General features: G+C 48.9%; 1 protein-coding gene across 3 annotated transcripts in view; it reads left to right on the plus strand.

The window, feature by feature from the left end:
* LOC143373064 (LIM domain only protein 3) overlaps positions 1 to 21,345 on the plus strand; it is a 91,901-nt gene extending 70,556 nt beyond the window's left edge. For all 3 annotated transcript variants that reach the window (XM_076819870.1, XM_076819872.1, XM_076819871.1), the window contains 4 exons: positions 9,326 to 9,437; positions 9,712 to 9,975; positions 18,524 to 18,758; positions 19,330 to 21,345. In XM_076819870.1, coding sequence (XP_076675985.1) covers positions 9,326 to 9,437; positions 9,712 to 9,975; positions 18,524 to 18,758; positions 19,330 to 19,485 — 767 coding nt within the window. In that variant the 3' untranslated portion in view covers positions 19,486 to 21,345. The remainder of the gene's footprint in view (positions 1 to 9,325; positions 9,438 to 9,711; positions 9,976 to 18,523; positions 18,759 to 19,329) is intronic.
* Positions 21,346 to 21,686: the final 341 nt, after the last annotated feature.

Genomic DNA, 21,686 nt, shown 5'->3' on the forward strand with positions numbered 1-21,686 from the left:
AGGAAAAGGGGTGCTTATTCTAAGCGTATATAAGAGGGGTAGGAGAATGCCCGGGGTGGGCTGAAGGGTGATTTATGAATATTGCCTACCGAGAAAAGTGTATCGCGCCGCACCGCGTCGATTTCACCTCCGGTGGAGGAGCTTTGAAGCCGCTCCAGTACGCGAACTTTCTTTTATAACATTCTTGTCGTTCCGATTAGCGGGGTAGGCGAAATGGAAAAGGGGTGCCGCGCGATCCGATCGAAATCGACCCGGCCAACCTTTGCCGCTACGATGAATTCGACCGCGTTTCGCCCGGAATTTCGCCGACTATTGACGCCGCCGCGTGAATGGGCAACGATCGAGAGGCAGATACCGAGCGGAATCGAGCGTTGATCCTCCTCCTCTATCAACCGATCGAATCTAAGAAACAATCCAGTAACACGATGGAATTACTGGCTTGTTTGACGCGAGGCAGACGAACGTGCTTCGTAATCGCGACGAGTTTCGAACGCGACAGTCGCTTCGCGATCGCACAGATTACATAGCCGCACAGTGGTTCCAAAGTGACTTTTTGCGGACAAAATTCCGTATTTCCGTCAATTCTCAACCGATTTTTGATTTTTTTTGGCTCATTTTGTAGGGGATTAAATTTGCTATAATATCAAATACTTGAATTGCAACCAGAACGTGTTTTTATCTATTCTTTTTTCTGACAAAGTTTGATGAAAATTATAGTAGCACTATCTTTGGGGCTAATTGCGATTTTGAGGTCCCAATGGCCAACTCCGTCTGTTGAACTTGAAAGAGACGCAAAATATCTTTTGTCTAATTATAAAGAAGATGTAGAATATATGGAAGAAGACAAACTTGTTTACATTTGAATTGTTTAATTTATATTTCTTTTATTTTATCTCGTTTTAATGTTATATGAAAAACTGGTTAATGAACTCGTTGATTCGGAACCAAGAGTTCAGAATTTGTTTTTTTTTAATCCCTAAAGAAAATTTTGGAAAACTACTATGTGACATTGTGGCAAATTTAATCCCAGACAAAATGAGCCGAAAAAATCGAAAATCGGTTGAGAACTGACGGAAATACGGAATTTTGTCCGCAAAAAGTCACTTTGGAACCACTGTGAGCCGCCGCGCACACTGGCGTTCCCGCTATTCTTCACGATACGACGTAATTAATTTCGCGTTTTATCGTTGCATCGGCTATTAATTACGGCCAGGACCGCGCGAAATGAATGGGCCCTTCGGCGACAATAGAGAAGGCTCATTAATAAATATGCGCGTGTCGCGTGTCTTGGCCGAGTGGCGCGCGATAATGGTGATCGCGGAATTCGGAACACGCGTCTCTGTGTCATCCGGGCAACCTATCCACCACGTGAACGGCATACACGCCGTGCGTTTTGTGGCACAAATATTTTGGCCGGCTTGGAACGGTAAACATCGCGTGACGGAGCTCGGAAAAGTGATCTCGCGTTGAATAAATCCCCGCTGGATGCTGATAAACGTTGAAAAAATTTCGAAACAGGGGCACGCCGGATCACTTCCATTCACGAACCGGGGAGCTCTTTCGGAAATTTCGTTGCCTCTGATCGCGCCCGGAGCACCCAAACGCTGGCACCCTGATTACTGTTTCTTTTCATCCCCGTTTGCGAACCAGTTTCTCATTGAAACCGGCGAAGGAATACGAGGAGAGATGGCTCTAGGAAGCAGACATTCGTGCCGCGGAACCGTTTCAGTCGGTTGATCGGTTGGCAGGAGCAATTTTATATTTTATTCCCCTATTTAAATTTATCATTTCGGATATCGTAGGAACAAAATAAGTTTAAATTGAATTCTGCTCTCCCCTATCCGCGACGACATCCACGTGCTGCATCCGCCCACCATCTATCTCTGTATTCTTCGTACCATCGAACAATTCTATTTCGCTTTCCCACCACCCACAACCCATGTCGTCTCGATACGTCACCGGCGTTCGTCGTGCCCGTTGCGTCGCAGAAGGCTGCTTTCTGGCCACGATTTAATGGGATCCACATCAAACGGTAAACCGTTTGCATCCGTGCGCTTTGCTACGTTTTAGCGAACACGGCGAAAGACTGCGAAGCAGGGTACATTGGAATCGCTCAGCGAAATTGAACGTTCAGGCAATTGTGGGACTGTTTCGTATAGTATCCTTCTTCGACTTCTCCTTATCTCTCAATCGACCGCCACGTTTCTTTAATTTCATAACGCGACGCAGGAGATAAAATTTCTTGTCGTTTGGGGGATTAAGAGGTGGCGTGCTTCCTGGTTAATTGTCGCTTTGCTTCGAAACTATCTAGACGTGCAGGGATAAGAGAGAGAGAGAGAGAGAGAGAGAGAGAGAGAGAGGGCTACGAGATGAATATTTTATAACGAGCTTCGCTACGAAGACAGCAGCATCGGTACCTGCGCATATAGCGGCAGGATCGAGAGTAGATCTGTCTCTCCAGGAAGCTTGTTAGGCGTCGGCGAGCTCCGCTATCTTCTAATTGGCGATATAATGATTCTGAAGGATGGAATACCATGGTCCTGAAGGGGCCGAGGAGCACCCTACTCCGTGCCTTCCCTTGTTAGGGGCGAAATTAAAATTTAGCTCTACCTACCTTCCGCCGCCCCTTTCTCTCTTTCTCTCTCTCTCTCTCTCTCTCTCTCTCTCCCTTTCTCTTGTTCTTCTTCTGTCTCTGTTCTGCCGGTTTCTTCTCTCATCTCCACTCTATTCACTTCAGTTTCGTCCTCCGCCTCCCCTTCTATCATCATTTCGCTGCCGCTTCTTTCCCGGCGCGGATTCGTTACGCGGTCGCTGTGAAATTTATACGTCTTGTCAGTCAGAGGGGAGGGTCTCGTCCGCGGGAATGTGGCGGGATCATCGTCGACGCGTCGTTGCACGAATTTCGAGGACCTTTCTTTGGGACGGAAGGTGCTCGACGAGCCGCGTGATTGCGTTTGTTATCCCTTCGCCCTTCTCTCCAATCTCGCGTTATTCCTCTTCGTTTACCGGCATTCGTAGCTATCTGGAGCGTTGTTAAAGGTCCCCGGAACGATTCGGTTGTTTGCACGCTAAACTACTTTGCCCTCCCGCGGACTCTTCGGCGACGGAAGTTCGAGGCTCCGATATAATTGCTTCGATCAAAGGGGTCCCATTAGCGTCGCTTAATTGGATGGGCCGGATTAAAAGTAGCATACCGAGAGGGACGATTTCGTTTTATATCTCCGGGAACTATGACTGGAGAAATCAACGGCGAGGCCGTAGTTAAGCGCCAATGCTTAATTAAACGTTAATCTCGTGTACGGTCGGCGTGGCGCGGCGGGAAAAGGGATTGGGCGGCGGGGGCTGGCAGAGGGCGAGGAGGGTGTAGCGGGCGAAATTAAGGCTCGCCGGTTGATTCGAATTCTCCTTGAGAAATTTCCTTTCCCAGAGAACACCCTTCGTGCGCTCTCTAGTAGTTACTAAACTGGTCGTCTCAATTAGCGAAACTTGCAGCTACGTTACCGACTTCCAATTAGTCATAGGTTGCAAACTGTATCGCGCGTACTGGAGCGAAACTAATAACTTCTAGACCATGAAATATATGCGTAGATACGATGCAAATTAGTGGCGCACCGGCAGCGGACATTTATGAAATATTTCGAGGTGGAAAAATTTCGGTCTCGGTCGCTCCCAGATAGAGCGTTCCTTAAATTAAAATCATACCTCGCACCGTCGCTGACGATTTCTGCGGGACATCTTTCCTCCGCGCGGAACTTGTACATTGCGCGTGAAGCAGAAAAGGAATTCTGCGAAGCAGACACGTGCGAGAGATGGCGGGATTGTGTGTTTGCCGAGCGGCTGAGACCACGTCGATCTCGCTGAATTTACGAAGGCCCTTGTCGCGCGGCTGATAGTTACAGGCCTGGGTCTCAATTAGCAGAACTTACGTCGCTAGGGTCCAATTAGACGTAGGCTAGAAGCTACACCCTGTTTGCTCAAGTTTGCCCGTGTACCTGTGCACCCACCGTCCGTCGTCGGATGGGGTTGCTGCCCGCGTACGCCCCGTACCCGTTCCCGTTCCTGTTCCCGTGGCTGCTACCGAGCCCCGTTGAAGGTGTCTTTTTCCAACGCTAATGACTAATTAGCAGCCTCTCCACTTCACAGTATAATGACACGGGGATACAGCCTTGAGCCGTCGCCCGGGATCATTATTAAACCCCGAAATTGCACCGGTGCCTGCCGTCCCGTGTTATGCACCGCGTCGCGTCGCGTCGTGCCCTGTACTTTGCCCTATCCTGCGCCCCAGTCCCTTGCCCTTGCCTCGTCTCGCTACGCGCTCGATCCACGGCTCGAAGGACACGCGGCAAGATGCGGAACGTGACTCAACGAGGACGAGGGTGCGTTCCATTTCGGCGCCGCCAAGGCACTTCTCTTCCACCCACCCTCGGGCTTACCATCAACTTCCTACTTCTACTCCTTCATCTCGCCTCTTTCGCGCAATCCTATCTTCCGCTGCGCCCCGCACGATGGCGTCTCTGTATTCACGTTTGATTTCCTCGTTTCGCCGCAGCAACGATATATCGAGCTCCAGGGGTGGATAAGGGATGCGCGCGAAATTACTTGTATAATTGCTTCGAAGCTTGCACCCTCGATGGGAATCCCAATGAGTACAGGGCGATTTTTAATTGCCTGCCAGTAGGTACGCGCTCCGGGGGTGTAAGTCTATAACGCGATGCATGGAAAGTGTGTTTCGCGGGTGGAGTTTGCACCGAGCTTTATCGTTATGCTCTATAGCCTCTGCGTGTGTGTTTCTTGGACTCGTCGTTAAAACATTTGTCCTCCCCACAAAGAGAGTTCAACGAGCAACAGAGACATACACTAGGTATAAAAAGTCTGCGTGCACTAAGGTATGCAGAAGTGTCTGTTTATGAAAATATAGAGATATCCTTGAATTCAGGTGAAAATGTATTTGTAACATGTGCATGGTATGTTTACAATTCTAGTAATGTCAAAGTAACAAATTAAAAATGACCAGAACTTAAATACAAACAATAAAGCGAAAAGTGTCTCTGAAAAGTCACCAGAAAAAGTCATCACTTCTGCATACCTTAGTGTACGCAGATTTTTATACCTAGTGTATTACCCACGCGTCCGATTACAAAACCAGCCGGCGCTCCTCTTCGTCGCGAAAAAATTCCATAAAATTGGAGAATGCAGCCCGCGTTTATATACAGAGTTCAGAGACGCACTGACCCCTCCCCGAGCTGTAATATTATATGGACGCCATTCTCTTACGTACGGATAACTTCGTCTCGTCCTTCCGAATAATATTTTCCCTCCGCTCCCCGGCGTCTGTTCGCTTCCTCTTTCTCTTTCGCTTCTCCCGACGCACACCCCCTCCCCGGAACGGAGGGACGACTTCTCTCCCCCTCTAGCCCGGTTCTTTTACATTTATTTATTTCCTAAACGTCCGTCCCCGCCGGCTACTTTATATTTGACATTTTTATTAAACCAGCCGGCAGCCCTGTCCGTAGCGACAGCGTATCTCGGGAGGACGCAGCGGCGATCCCGAGGTCTGGGTCGGCCGCTAGGTTATCCCATATTGCTGTTAGGGCAGTTTCGTAATCTCGCGAGGGTGCCTCTTATATTGACCGAATAAAAACTCGTATCCGTCGCCGATTCGTCGATCGGATATCCCCGCTGCTCTCGCAGCGTCCGCGCCCCTCGCCCGCCCTCTCTTTCTCCCGAGCCGAAAGACACTCGGCGCGGAAAACGTCGGAGCTTGTATCGCGCTCACCGCAAAACTCCCCACGCTCTGCCTGTACGAATCCCTCCCCGCAGCTCCGCGCAATAAATCAACTTTTCACTTCGCGATTGCGTCAGGTGCCTACCGGCCACCGTGGTATCTGCGTAAGCCATTTCTTGCGACAGAACGATTTTTACGCGGTCGACACGCGCAGGTGGGGCTGGGGGAACTTTTTCGCCCGGCAAGTGGCCGCGTAAATCAGAATCGCCGGGTCGAGCGGTATCATCGGCTGCGGACGCCGATATATCGGTGCACATTGTCGCGAAATAATGGGACGGTAAATTGACGGGATTAATTTAATTTTATCTAACGTTTCATCGGCCCGCACTCGATAACGGCCGCCGATCCGACGCCGACGCCCGGATTGGAATTGGATATTACGTGTGCCCGACAAATAACCGCACACCCGTGAAAAGTCCGATCGGTAGGTAGGTATGCGCTAATGGTGACGGTTGAAGAGACGGCTCACAGTGGTCCGTTGCATAGAGGAGAAAGTGGAAAAAACTCATAACTTCGGCATTTCTCATTTTTTTTAAATTATTTTTGTTTCATATTACTTCTTAAACATCAAACTTAATATGATATTAACGAAATAATTTAATATGACTTTGTTACACATAAAATGTGTAATTTTATTAAATTTTATAAACTGGGTATTTAGCCGTTATAAACTGACATTTTAACATACGTAAATTATACATTACTTTATATACAACACTTATGTTTATTTAAAAATATTTACAAAACCTATACATACATAACTATTTTATTAACGATTGTGCTTCTTCGCTAAGTGGAAGTGACTTGATCTTTAGTTCTGGTCTTAAGTGACTAAGAACTAATATAAGGATGCCAAATGAGAGCGTTTCCTGGTGTGGTGTTGTCTATAATATCTACAGTCTTTATTTCTGCTTTCCTGAGCCTCTTCTGAGAGTGAACCCACAGGCAAAACAGCGCATTCAATAATGGCCTTGCCGTGCATTAAAATTTTATGCACACTTGCCGGCATGTAATACCAGGGGTACAATCATGTTGCTAATCTAGCTGCTTCTTGGGAAAATGTATTGAATTTATCTGCATCGATAGCGAAATTGCTGCAAATCACTTCCAATACCACAGCCAGTCCTTTTATTAATGTTTCGTCAATATGTGTTATTTCGGCTGTTATACTCGGATTTGCAAAAAACCTTCTGGAAGTGTTCCCGTTATTTGTGGTACCCACTCTGTCTTTAAATTCAGTTTGAATACGTCTTTTCGTTTCTTCTTTGATGCAATGGAGACATTCCAAGCTTAAGAGCTTCGTCATTTAATGACTGGCGCCTATTTACAAGTCGCAACATGTCGTTCATCTGCGATTGTGTGACTTTCCCATCTATCTCCACATTAAAAATGCGCCCACGCACATGTACTTCCGTTTTATGTAGCCCTTCGATTTCACTGTCCACACGAATTTTCTCTTCTTGTATTATGTTTGGTGTCTCTTTGATAAATTCAAACTTCCCGTTTATAATACATAATTCATTTGATTATAAATGTCCCCAAAAGTAAAAGGAAAATGTCGAAACTTTGGTTAGAAAGCTGTCAGAATCTCGCTAGAATATGAAAGGTCTACTTCAGATGCATTTTACTTCCGTATTAAAGAGAAAAACATATATCCCTTTTCATAGCAAAAGATAGATTGGTTCATTGTCTTCCAGAAAATAATAATCGATACCTAAAAACCCGACTTTCATAATTTAGGGTTTGTTCCAGGTTGGAACCACTGTGCGGCTCTTGCTGTCGATCCTCCCGCGTATCCACCGCTCTGTTTCACGTTTCGATCGGACGATCGCACCCAGGAACCGCACGGCACGCCGGGCTCCTTCGGCTGCCCTCTCGCGATGGGAAATTTCTGTGGTTGTTCTTGTCTCGCGACGATCGTAACAATCGAAACTCGGAGGAAACGGAAGCAGGGGGCGAATCGTTAGATTGGAACGAGGGGGAGAGCGATGGCGGCCGGAGGGAAAATCTAAATCCAGAGGAAAAATGGAGCGCACGGATCGTTTGACGAATCACGAAGCGTCTCTTGGATACCAGCATAGGTGGGGCACGCTAAGAGGGGGCCAAGGGGATACGCGGGCAGAGGGATGATGTTTTTTTCCTCCGCGGCGCCTCTTTAATTTGCCCTCCAATTAACGGACGGGGTCCTATTTGAAAAATACCTGCCACGAGGGCTGGCAATTATACTCCTTCCTTTTTTTTTGCGCCACGAGCGCGTTATTAGCGCTATCCGTCGTTCCTCTTGCTCCTCCTCACCCCCTGCCGCTGTTCCTTCCCCCCGTTTGCTCCTCCGCTCCACGCTGCCCCGTCCCACCTATCCACCTACTTCCTCCCTCAGCGAGCGGCGCCTCTTCGTTTCCACCATCCGCTCCCGCGTCCACCCACCAACACTCTGTCACCCCCGGCTTTTACGTGCGCGTAGCCCGCGTTCGCGTATCCGTATCCGCGCGGCTGTATGGGTTTTATGTGCATTGCAAAGTGAGCGGGAGGGTGACGGAGAGGCGTGTGTGTGGGTGTGCACGCGAGGGGGGGGAGGACACGCGGGCCTGTATAGCGGAGAGACGAGTAGAGCGGGTCGGTGGGATAGAGAGGAAGGAAGACAAACGGTGGGAGGAAGAGAGCGAAGGAGGCTGGGCAGAGGGTGAGAGGGAAAAGCGTGGAGGGATGGGGTCGGGGTGCTGGCGAGTTAGAGGAGTGGCGTTTATAACTCGTGCCCGGGTCTCCAAGCTTTGAGAAGGCCAATTAGCAGCATAAAGCTACAGCTCGGCCCCGGGGCTGAGGATGTTTGTATGTAATAATGGATTGTTACTCAAAGTATCCGGCTAATTAATTAAGCCCCCGCGCCTCGCCATGCACCCACTCACCATTTTAGCCAGCCCTCCTCCTCCCCACGTCCCCTCGAATCGCCTTTAGAACTCGCTCCTGTGGATGTGGTCGCGTTGCTCGTCTCTCTCTCTGTCTCGCATCCTGTGTCACTTCTCACGTGGGACCACTGCTGCCTCCAACTCCCGCTTGATCGATGCTTCCCACCGCGGTGCTCCGTTGATCTTTGCAACGGGGCCACCGGATGCCTCGTCGCGGGTTGCCAGGCTAACTGCTCATCCGAACGTCGGGATTAACGCGACGTTGGTCGATCAGACGCATTCACCACCGGCGGAACCACCTTTTGTCGACCTGACAATCGACGCCGCGATCACGAGGAACGCGGCGCCGCCGAAAATCGTGCAACGAGTCCCAATATATCGGGAGCGTCGATTCGTGGAAGCAAGCAAGTGCGGGAGATTTGGCGCGCGATGACGACCGAGTGGTCCAATTAGCGCGGATCATTATTGCGCGTTGTCGGCCGCTTACCGCGCGCAGACGCTTATTATTACGACGTTACGTGTGTACATTGCGCGTCGGCTGTCTGCGGGACCATTGTTACGAACGCACAATGCCAGCGAGACACGATTCACGATGTCATGGTTTTAACGAGACGGTGTTTCTTTCCCTCTGTTGCAGACGGCGCTGTAGCCGAAATCACGATGACTATGGACGTGAGCAAGTCGGAGACGAATAAAAATGGCACCACGCAGCACGAGTGCGCCGGTTGCGGGAAGACGATCACGGAAAGGTGAGCTTGTTTCGCGCGTTGAATTTCGTGTCCCTTCGCTGAGATATCGAGATCCCTCATCGGCGGATGATGGTTGATACAGCTGTCGGCGGAGAACTATTTCGCGTAGGGAGAATTGAATTTTGAATCGCGTCCGGCGGGTGGAAAATTGGAAAAGAATAACGTACCGGGGGCCGAGTGTAGATATCCCGTGTAAAAATCCGGGGTAGAAGATGAACTCGGGGGATGGTAGACTACTAGTCGGTAAGAACGAAAACTCTGGTCGGTTCCTCAGGTACCTTCTGAAGGCTCTGGACCTTTACTGGCACGAGGACTGTCTGAAGTGTGGGTGCTGCGAGTGTAGGTTAGGAGAGGTCGGTTCATCCCTGTACACCAGGGCCAACCTTATCCTCTGCAAGAGGGACTACCTCAGGCTGTTCGGGAATACGGGCAACTGCGCGGCCTGCAAGAAGTATATACCGCCGTTCGAACTGGTCATGAAGGCCAAGACGAACGTCTACCACCTGGACTGTTTTGCCTGTCAACAGTGCTTCAATCGGTACGTTCAGATCAAATAAAGCTCCCTCCAGCAAACCGCGTCGGTGCATTTGAGAGAACGGGGTGCATGGGGTGGAAGACGTTTAGGGTCATTTCCGGGGAGACGCACCACTTTTTTTCGATTGCTTATAAAGTCTTAAATAAATGCAACTGAAAATTTAGGTAAATGTAGTTGGTTTTGCGGTGAGCACTGCCATTCGGAACCAGATTATCTAAACTCAAAAAAAAACAGAAAAGATTTCGTTAGTATATTAATGTATCCTCAGGTTGATGGAGAAAATTTTCCGAAATATTAATTTAAAACAAAATAGCGGCTATTTAAAGTTGAAATCGTGCAAAAATCACACGAAAAAAATCAGGATTTCAACTTTAAATAGCTGCCATTTTTTTTTAAATTAATATTTCGGAAAATTCTCTCCGCCAATCGGAAGATACATTAATATACTAATGAAATCTTTTCTGTTTTTTTTATTTTAGATAATTTGGTTCCGAATGGCAGTGCTCACCGCAAAACCAAATTTTTAAAAAGGCTTCTTAGATGTGGGTTGTTACTTTATTATAAACGTAAATATTTTCCTACGAAAAAATTATCAAATGTTTTTTAAATGTTGCTCTTTTAAGCGCAAAAAGTTTTGTAGAAATATACGCTTCCGCTTCTTCAAAAAAAATCACAAATATTCGCCTCTTTTCGGCCGCCCGACTAGGTATAACTCCTTAAGAACATCCAAATTTTAGGTATTAAGTATTTCTTACATGAGTATATTAATGTAAGAAATCTATATTCAAATAAGTTAAAAAAAATTGTAAATTTATTATTTAAAAAAATTGCTCGAATTTTTTATTGAATTCATAATAATTATGGGGGTCAATAATCGGTACTCGTAAAATGTATGAATTCCTATCATTGATAATTATATCCGAACAGTTTCATCATGAAAAGGGGGTCTTTTTCATACTGGAAAAGAACCAGCCATATGATAGACTATTAATGAGTAACTGCAATAAATACTTTTAATATGTAAATATGTTCGAACTTGCGTGTAGACCTTACAGGGTCGCTAATTGGGACATATACCTTAGTACATGTTTCGTGGAGCCATTTTGAGCACTCCGGGCAACGAATCCAACTTACTCACCGTTCACACAAATTTTCCGTCTGAAATCCAACACAACGAAAAGTTTTTTCAATTTTAATGAACATAAACCGCACGATCGATGTGATTCGTTTAATAAGATAATGTTTGTAGATTACAACACGCGTCTTAAGCGTTGAAACACGCGTCTTAAGCGTTGAAACTAATGTAGTGTGGCCGGAATAGGAAGTGGTGTATCTCTCCGCTAGGTGCGTCTCTCCCGGAATGACCCTAAAGAAATCGTAAAAGTAGCAAAGGGGAGGGAACGGTCAAATTCATCGGTGTCTTGAGTTAAGAGTCCACAGTTTTATTCTTTATAAGTTCTTAACACTGTCGAAGACGGACAAAAGGGGGTATACGTACTTCTTCGATACCTTGTACTCAAATTTCATCCCTCGTCGAGCAATTGCTAGTTGAGAGGCTAGTAGTGAAGCTCAGCCTTTCAACCGACCACGATTGCGTTCGTTCGCTTTTCGTCCCGTATATACCATGGTCACGGACAATACCAGCGAAGAAGGACGACTATGAATGCGCGGACATGCAAAAGCAACAAAGACAGAGGGGGCCGGGTGAAGGAGACGCGCACAGGAAAAGGATATAGGGGAATGCAGGGGGGGCGAAAGGAAAGAAGCGAGTACCGGTTTGCGAGGCACAGTCCGCTCGGGAGTTGCTTTACAGGTCAGCTGGGAAATCACCCTGTGCTCTATCCGTCGCGCGACCTCTTCCCCCGCTTGCGCCAGCATTCTACGCAGCAGGAGACACCAACTTCTCGTCGCGTTATTCCCGCGCCACGTTCTGTCCACCCCCTCTCCCAACCCCGCTCCCGACCCCCGGGACCAGTTATGTAATTATCTAGATACTGCTGACATTTTTGTATCATATTGCCGCGCACTGGCGAGCGAGACGGTCCCTAAATGCCGAACAGCCCGTCGCCTGCATCGTCCCGAAGCACTTGGCGACGTACCACCGGGCTGCAAGCTGATCTGAAATTCGCAGCGTTGTCCCTTTCCCCGCGAATCGATCCGTGAATCGTTCTCGAGTGTCCCACCCGCGCGCGAATCGAATCGTGTCGCCCGTTTCGCCCGTCTCACCGTTTGACGTCTTCCTCGAACGACAGGGGATCCCCGAGATTGTTTTCCTTCTCCCCGAACGCGCCACCTCTCTTCTGCCCGGGACTTCTCGGTTTCCATGTTTTATTAAAGTTCCGCAATTTGGCTCGAAGCAATTGCCCCGATCCAGGCCTGCCATCTGGCGCGTAAATTACTACGGACACCTCCGCGCAATTTGCCCGGGGATCCGAAATTTTATTGCCCCCCCCGGTAACGAGACTCTCCCGAGTAATTCCGCGCCGCGGACTTTGCTTGGCCTTGCTCCCGCGTTGCGTGGCCGTACGTTCGATGCCGCCGGTAGGCTGGAACAATGGGGCAATCTTTCGGGCTCAATGGAGAGTGGAGAGGAGGAAGAGCACCGCGTCTGTTCGCGAGGAGCTGAAAAAGATGAGCCGCGGCGCGAGGGTGGAACGGGGTCGAAAGTGGAGGAAGACACGGGCTGCTTGGAAGCGGTCAACGTAAAACGCCGAAACTATGGAACCGTGGTCGGTGCACAATGCCGGCTTATTGACGAAACGAAAGGTTCGAGGGTTGCCGGCGAGCGGAAAACCGTGTTGGCAGCGTTCTGGGCGACGGGGGTGCAAAAGAGAGAGAGAGAGAGAGCGAGGCGAGTCGGTGGACGAGGTCGCGGGCCAGCGGGGGAAAGGAACGGGACAGGAGAATGTAGTTCGGAGCCAATAACAGTGGCTCGTCCAGGCGTGCGACAAACGTTGTACAGCTTTCTCAAACAATGCGAACAAAAGAGCATCAATTTTACGTTTTTATCGCGTCGCATTGTCTATCTTCGACAATGGGCTCGCGGCGAGCGTGCGCGGCCGGAGCTCCCAGCCCAAGGCATCGTCGCGTCGCGTTCAACGTCACAACTGACTTCAACGGAATCAACGAAACCCGCTCTTTTGTCTCGTAATTCACCCCGCTGTGCACGCGATATTCTTGCGGTTCGGTGAAAGCTTTTTCCACGGAATCCGGGATCCAATGGCCGCGACGATTGCCTGTGTCGAGGGGCGAATCGACGATGAGTCCAGCCGCCCCGCGTTTCGCGATGACTCGCGCGACCTAATTTTTAGTGGCCTCTCGCGCTCGTAAGTTTGACCATTCCGATGCTTAATCAGACCATCGAGCAACGCTGGAATGAGCACGACGAAAAAATTACCATCGCGTTTTATATTCCAATTTAAATTCCCGCCCCTTCCGCTGGCAAACCGCTATCGAAGATAGCCGCGCGATCATCGGAACGATTCGAGGCGCACACCCTCGTTCGCCTGGATTTAGATATTTCGAGCGGAGCTGGGGATCGCTTCCAATTATTTCGCCCGGTAAAAAACGAGCGGGCGAACTCGAGGAGGGCAATTATACGCGGGGCGCCGCGACGTGTAACGCGACGACTTAGAGTTTGCAATTAAACAGCAACAATTACACGGGGTAACTTTAGACTGTAATAACACAGAATAAAGGGTTGCCGGTGGCGGTGCCTAGCCTACCACCCTCCTGGTTAGAGGATGATTTACCGATCCAATTAGATATCTCTCTCTCTCGCACGCCCGCGCGTCGCCGACGCGGCCGGGAGTGTACCCTGTACACCGACGCCCCCGCATCATCCACCAACACTCGCGCGGCTACGGAATACGCGTCTCCCTCGACGTTTCTTCGATCCTCTCGAGAAGACGTCCGGTCAAATTTAACGACCGCCCAGTTAATGCCCCCGTCGACTACAAATTGCAGTTTGCCGCCGTGACGTCGCTAATTCGACTTCGGCTGATTGTTCGTGTGCGCGTACGGGGTGTATCTAGTGTTCCTGATTTCTCCATATTTCTTGTTTCTCGAGAAATCAGAAGTCAGATCATATTTCTTGAGAATTCTCGTGAAATTGAAAAAAATAATGCAAAAATTATATTTTTGAATAATGTTGGTAATATTTATCAAAAATACAAGAAGACTTTAACTAAATGATTATTCCTGTCTAATTTATACAAAACTTGTGCAAATGAAAAAATAGATATTAAATATACTTGGTAAATTTATTTATTTAATACAAAGTTTGTACAAAGCGAAGTATTATTTTTTGGTTTTAAAATTTATTTTTAAATAGCACAATGCTTCTAATGTAGCGTCAGCGAATCTATTTCTTTTTTGTGGCAAAATCTGTTACTGTTATATTTTCACGTTTTTGACCCTTTTGGAAGAAATTCTGGATCATGCAAAAATTTTAAACGGGATACAATAGTCTTATCTCCTATTTTCTATATTTCTCTTTAATAGCCACAAGAAACTCATTAGGTACTTAATTCAGTATACAATTTTTCTAAAATTTTAAATAAGAATTTATGAGCACCTTCAGCAGTTAATAATATCGAATCTTCTGTACTGTGATTTTCTATTGAAATTCATATAGGTTCTAATATTATTAATAAGATGTATCATAAATTGTAGATGCGTTTATACGTTCGCGATTAACTAGTAATGCATTAATTTACAAAAATAAATCAGATTTATAATATTTCCTAGACTTAAGTTTCTCGATAAATTATAGTATTTCTCGAGAAATAAGAAATAAGCAGTTATAAAATTTCTCGAGAAATTCTCGAGAAAGCATTCTCGCGAAGGAACACTAGGTGTATCTACCCAATAAATGCGCCCAAAGGTTTGCTGGACGACCAGCTTACACCGGAAGCACTCAATGGTCTGACGCATCAGACTTGGATCATCCATCGCTCTAAAGTTCTAACCGAAGAAGAGCAGGAGAAGCTCACGTTTATTTACCAAGAGTCAATTCTCCATATGCGACATCAGCCAGCTGGACGCAAATCCACCTTCTCCCGCGCTTAATTCGCTGTACTCGCGCAACGCTATCGAGAAAAAGCTCGGCCCCGTAATGCTCCTGCAAGCAAATTAAAGCGGGAACGGTGCGCGGGTCACGGCTGTACTCTCCAGCGTGATCACGGGATCCGACGTAGCAGCGGGCCGCGTATGCAAATTTTATTCAAGAAACCCGTGTCCCTTCAAAGAAAGGATTCACAGAGGAGCGGCCGAGTGAATGTTTTATATCGGAGGTCCTGGTGCAGGGGCCGGCATTACTCCGGGAACGTTACAACTGCACCGACGGCGAGCATGTCTCGTAAGGTGACTCTAATGGGGTCACGCATTGGCACCGGTTATTTTATTTATTTATTCGAAGCCTAGACCCCGCCGCTCCACCCTCTGCCCTTCCTCCCTGTCCGTGCGCGATTTCCCCCCGACCTCTTGTATACCTCGAGCCTTCTGGGTTTCGCAAAGCTGGCAGTTCCGCGTTAAAGATTCAGCCGAGTTATCTGCGTCCCCGGTCCGTCCCCCTTTACAGATTGAAATTTTCCACGCGGACCTCCTCTCGAACGACTCCAGCCCCGTTGTCTCACCCTCCATCGTCTGCTGGCCGCGGCCGGTTAATATTTCAGCCTCGATGTTGTGTTACGAGGTCTCAGCAGCGACTCCGCAACGAACTACACCGAAGAGTTACGATCGGGGCGCGTGCTTCCAGCGCGGACACCCTGGAATTCTTTCTGCAATCTTTCACGGCGGCAGGCACGAATCCGGGTGGAAATATGCGGGTGCCGAGCGGCTAGACAAGAGTTGGTCACTCCCATATCGAACGCGAAACAGGCAGGAAAACATTGCTAAGAAGATACCGAGTGAACTGCGACGTAACCTGCTGCTCAAACGGGGGAAGCTTAAGGGGGAACACCACTGTGACCGCCGGAAAAGTAAGCCATTTTTAAGATTTTTTTTCAGGCATATTTTACAGTTTTCATAGAAATATTGTATTATCTACCTTTAGTACGCTGTCTTAAGAGACTATAGAAAAAAAAATAAATGGAAAAACATCCATAAGTTTTAATATATTAATTAATCTTCTAGACCCCCACACGCGAGCTGGTCGAAGGTGTAGCTATGGAACAGCAGGTCCGAAATCAAATTTCATTTTTTTGTTATAAACTATATGAGTGTAGTTTCCGTTGTACGTACGGATTCTTTGATTGAAAACAAATGTTTTGAAATACGCTCGAAAAACTGTCCATCTTATTCGAGGATTTTTGAAACTTTTCTTGTAAAGCGCACCATTTTTACAAAAATAATTGGTTTAAGAAATCGGCACGTACAACGGAAACTACACTCATATAGTTTATAAAAAAAAAATGAAATTTGATTTCGGACCTGCTGTTCCATAGTTACACCTTCAACCAGCTCGCGTGTGGGGTCTAGAAGATTAATTAATATATTAAAATGTATGAATGCTTTCCTATTTATTTTTTTTTGTATAATCTCTTAAGACAGCGTACTAAAGGTAGGTAATAAAATTTTTCTTTAAAAATTGTATATTATTCCTCAAAAAAAATTCATAAAAATGGCTTACTTTTCCGGCCGTCACAGTGGTGTTCCTCCTTAAACGAACCTGAATACGCGGACAGGAAAACACTGGACGAAAGTGGAAAATCTGCAGGTATCATGGACGGTATCGTGCCGCGACAGACAGCCGCGCTGGTCGCGGGAATTAAAGGACCGGGATTCCGCGCGGCATTATTCGCACGATCATAATAGGATCCCTGAAACGAGTGCGCTCCCGTGCAGCGCGATAATGCTGCTGGTCGAGCTGTTGCCGGAGTATCTGTTTTGATCCAGCCGGACAGAGGAACGCTGTTAAAAGAATCGATACGTTGTAACCCTGCGTCAAAATGCGTCGGCCTTCCTTGTACTACGAATACTCAATTTGATAAACGATCGATATAACCAATTGCATTTCTCAGCGAGTAGGAAGGAAGAGGGTATGAAAGTTTGCTGTTCAGTGGCTGAAAGAGTCTGGGAATGGGATAGCTTGAGAGGAAGCGGGGCATCCCTATTCTTCTTAGGTCAGCCAGTGTTTCGAAGGGCTTACAGGCCCTGCTTCGGAGCGCTGGACATTGAGCGTTAGGACAAAGGATCCACGATGTCGGGATCGATCAAGAATCAGTGGCAGCAAGAATGGCCGATTCGTGGTAGAAGGCCTATACTGCCGAGTATCGGAGGTGTTGCGGTAACTGATTGAGGATTCAAACTCGAGTCTTGGCTGACCCACATCCCCTGGCCAGCCTGTTCCCAGATTCCTCTCTCCTCGGGACTAAACAGCTATCCCCGAGCAGCACGTTCGCAGATATACACGCTGGAGTCTTTGTCTTGGATCCCCGGCGCCGTAACTTCACCATCGCCAGCGTGATTCCCCGCGTCAGCTTGGCCAGCTGCGAGGATTACGGCCGGAGAACGATTGCACAAAGGAGAGAGCGAAGCTGGTCGCGAAAGGGCGGACAGAGTAAATAACCTTGCGTGGCTTAGCTGACAGGCAATTGGCAAGGAGAGCACCTTGAGAGCGGGAGAGACCGGTCGCGGCGAGATGGTCCCGCGCGGTGGAGGCGAACAGCGGCCTGAAAGCAGCGGGCAGGTGACGGTCAGCTGAGTAGCGGAGAGGAAACGGCCGAATGAGCGTCGCGACGTGGTAGGAGCGACGAGGTGCGGGGACGCGCGATGGGTGTCGGCGTAGGAGAGAGAAAGGGCAGGCGAGGATCAGAGTACAGCGTCATTTAGCAGACGACGCGTATAATGGGGGAAACGAGCGAAACCCGGTATAAGCTATGTTCGCCGGGAACAGCCGCGTGCAACGCGATAATTCTATTTGCCGTACGATTATGAGAGTATCTACCTCGAACCAGACTCTGCCGCTCTCGTATTTCGCTCTCGTATTTCCTACCGGGATCAAAGCGGATGTGAGACCGCTCGCGGACAGAAGCCCGATAATAATTATTTGTCCGACACGTTGCGATACGCTCGTTATCCAACGGCCGCGTCCCCTGCCTCCCCTGTGCCCCTTGTCCATTGTTTTCCCGTCTTTTTTCTCCCATTCGTCGCGACAATCAACCGATTATCGACGAGCACCCATCGCGACTCCCGAGAGAGGAGAGGCTAACTCGGAGGAATCGTTGGGATTCTTTTTAATTTGCCCGCTCGTTTCGGGTGCGGGGTAATTCTTTTAATCGGGTCGCGCCGTCGCAGGTAGCTATTGAATATTAATCATCGTTATTGAAACGCTAGCTGAGTCACGAGTGGTGCTCGCAACGCTCGTCATTGACCCTCGTTATTTCGCGGAAGCTTGTCTACCGCGGGAGTCTGTTGCGTTTAAACGCGAGGATTCTGCGATCTTCAGGGGGAGCTTGAAAGGGAGCTTCGATCGCGACTGGCCGAATAAACGGCGTCGATTCGCTCGCTGACGACCCGAAGGCTCGACAGTGTCTGGTTTTTATTGCAGGTTCTGCGTGGGCGATCGATTCTATCTATGCGAGAACAAAATCCTGTGCGAGTACGACTACGAGGAGATGCTCGCCAATATGTCAGCGCAAACACCCGCCTCGCTGGCGTACATCAAAAGGCAGCTGCCCCCAACGCCGACGCCGCCTGGCCAGAACATGCATCCGGGTCACAATCCACTGCAACCTCATCAAGGACTTGGCCAGTCGGTGGGTCAACATAATCACGTGTCGAACGTAAGTTAAAGAGAGGGCCAACGTTTGCAGCGTTTCCGCGCACGCCTGCGCGAACGCGTGGACCGCCTTCGTGGTTGTTGCTCCATCGATGACAAGAGGGCCGCATTTTAATTGAAAAGCCTGCGCGAGCTTTTACCGCGTCATCGACTCACTTTGCCATGCAAAACGATCAGATCGATTCACCCTTCGCGTTTAATCTTTCCATTGCTATCCCTTTCGGTCAAGGACCATGAGCGACACTCGACGCTTCGTTTTTAATTCGCTCGGCTAATCACCAGCGCCGTTGAATTTAATTAGAACGCGCGAGTACGGGGAACCAGCGGATCGGCTTTTGCTCGGCATAATTAAAACGCGGATCTTTTGCCGGCTGTATCGCTACCCTCGACAATTGAATTACGCGCGGGTTAGTAGTCGAAGCAGAGGCGCGTGACTCGAGTCTCGCGCGTTTCGCGTGACACCGGACCCGTTGATAACTGAGGAGCCGCGCTTCGCTTTTCGTTCGGTGTCCCTGCGCGACATTCCGCCACCACCGATTCGTTCTACTGAGAATGTGGTAATTTTATGGCTCCAGGGTCACATGTCGGGGGGCGCACCGACGGTGAACGGAACGGCCATAGGTGTCGGCGGACCCAGGGCCCCCGGTGACATGAACAACAACGGACTGTCGGGTCCTGCTCTTGGACCGGTGAAACCACCGCCGATGTCCATGCAGGCGCCGACCAGCTGAAACGAGCTCTCGCCTCCCCTGAAGAAGCTCAAATGTCTCAGCGGTGACTAAGGCTGACGGCTCCCCGGGCGAGAGACGAGGCTGAGAACACCAAGTTGTTGACGAAGTGAACACACAGAGGGGAACGGGATAGTGAGAACGCGCGCCGTGATATAGACAGGGTGCAGGGGGTGCGGGACCGAGGTCGAAGAGAGAAACGTCTCCTCGACTTCCGGCCGGAGGATCTCGCGGACGCTTCCGTTCGATCCGAGCGGTTTTCCCGAGACCCAGCCGCGGGGTCGGGATTATTAATCACTGTGATCGCGAAGAATATGAACAAATTTATCGGAGGATACGTGGGGATGTGATAGGGCTGTACGATCATACACAGCCGTGACGCGTTTACAGGCGCGGAAGGACACGCGTCGTTGTAATATACGGTACGACATGTTACGATAAGATAGACGATTCATGTAAGATATATTTCTAGCGGGGAGAGGAGTGAATGCTAACGAAGCGTGCTTGAGGAAGAGAGAGAGAGAGATAGGGAGAGAGGTAGTGTGCGTGCGTGAAAGTAGCAGAGTTTCCTGTAAATATCCGTATCGACGACTCTGCAACACCGAAAAAGACTATCAGTATACGCAGACCAATCGATGAATTCTACGGTAGCCGTGATTCGTCGCTGTTCGACGTGGCAGCTGACCGAGGAGGCGAGAGATGTCAGCAGGACGCAGGAAAGGTAACCGTTCGGAGATCGTTAGTAGTATTTGTTCTTTCGTTCCATTCGATTCGCGGCGATCTTCTCTCTGCCGGTGATGTCCCGCCATGTTAATCGACACTCGTCCCTCTCGACGGGAGGCTCGCGCGAATACGACGAATCTCGAGGAGCTTCCGAATCCCGGTATACGAGCCGAAACCTCGGTCGAGTATCTTACGATGGCTGATACCAAAGATTAACGATGTAAGTTTCGATGCCCCTCGACGAGCGAGCCGAGGTCTCGGCGTGCGAGGTCCCTTGCTCAGTGATAATAACAACCGTAACAGGTGGCGATTCTGTCGACTAGCGTAAGAACCGTTCCTTCCGAGCGATGCTTCCCTCCGAACTCGTTCACAGTGTGTCTAACGATCGAGCGCTTGCCGAGAGAGGGGCTTAGTCACGGCTTTACGCTTTAATGCCAAAAAAGAGAGAGAGAAAAGAGAAGAGAAACCGAAAAGATGAGACGCGAGAATGGGAAAGGCGACGTCTATACCAAAAGATGATTGAGAAACTCTCAGTGAGAATCCGCTAATCGATGCGTGCGCTGATAAAGGATCCGGTATCGAATCACCGACGAAGCGAACCTCACACCGCGGCGATGCTGGAAAATTTCCCCCCCTCGCTCCCGGTGAAAACTGCCCCCCCTTCCCTTTCTCCCCTTTCGCGTTGATCTCATCGTTCGTTGTAATCCACTTTCGATCGGGGGAACTTTTCCACGAGTCGCGGCGCGATCCTACGATTGTAAATTATGCAAGATCGCGAGCTGAACCCGAAACCACCGTATCCATTAAGTACAAAGAGGTTACAGAGAGGATGCTGTATAAAAGAGCTGGCGTAGTTGTGGTACGAGATACAGAGAGAGAGCGAGAGAGCGAGAGAGAGAGAGAGAGAGGGAGAGAGAGAGAGAGAGAGAGAGAGAAAGTGAGAAAGAGTGAGAGGATGAGAATGGAACTACGATTGCGATGTAACGCGATAGATGGGTGAACTCTTTCCTCTTGTTTTTGGTTTTTAATCCATCTGTATATAAAATATCATTTATTAGCGCACTACTAACATATTTACGAACCGCCTCGATAGGGGCCCCCCATTACTACCGAGAAAATATAACATTCTTATAAATACAACATGGCGAGTCTCAAGCGTAACATCATTTCACTTCCAGGCTTCAGTTCTCCCCGCGATTTGGACGCTGTGGCGTGTTCTCCAGGTTTGTCTACTGCTTCCGTATTTATGGACCCTTCTGTAGCTCGCTTCCTCCATCCATCCCCTCTCTCTTCTCTTTCTCCCCTCGATATTGCCTAACCGGAGTCGTAGGGAAATCGACGAGAAATAAAATCGCGGCACGTCGCTCGAGATCCACGCTGATTTGTGGGGGCCGTATGGTCCGCGTGGCGCTTGGAGACGGCTAGAACGGAGCCAGGACACCGCGGCCGGCCGGAGGGCGAGCAGGGAAAGGGGTGAGGGT

This window comes from Andrena cerasifolii, chromosome 9 (genome assembly GCF_050908995.1).
Source record: "Andrena cerasifolii isolate SP2316 chromosome 9, iyAndCera1_principal, whole genome shotgun sequence".
Lineage (NCBI taxonomy): Eukaryota > Metazoa > Arthropoda > Insecta > Hymenoptera > Andrenidae > Andrena > Andrena cerasifolii.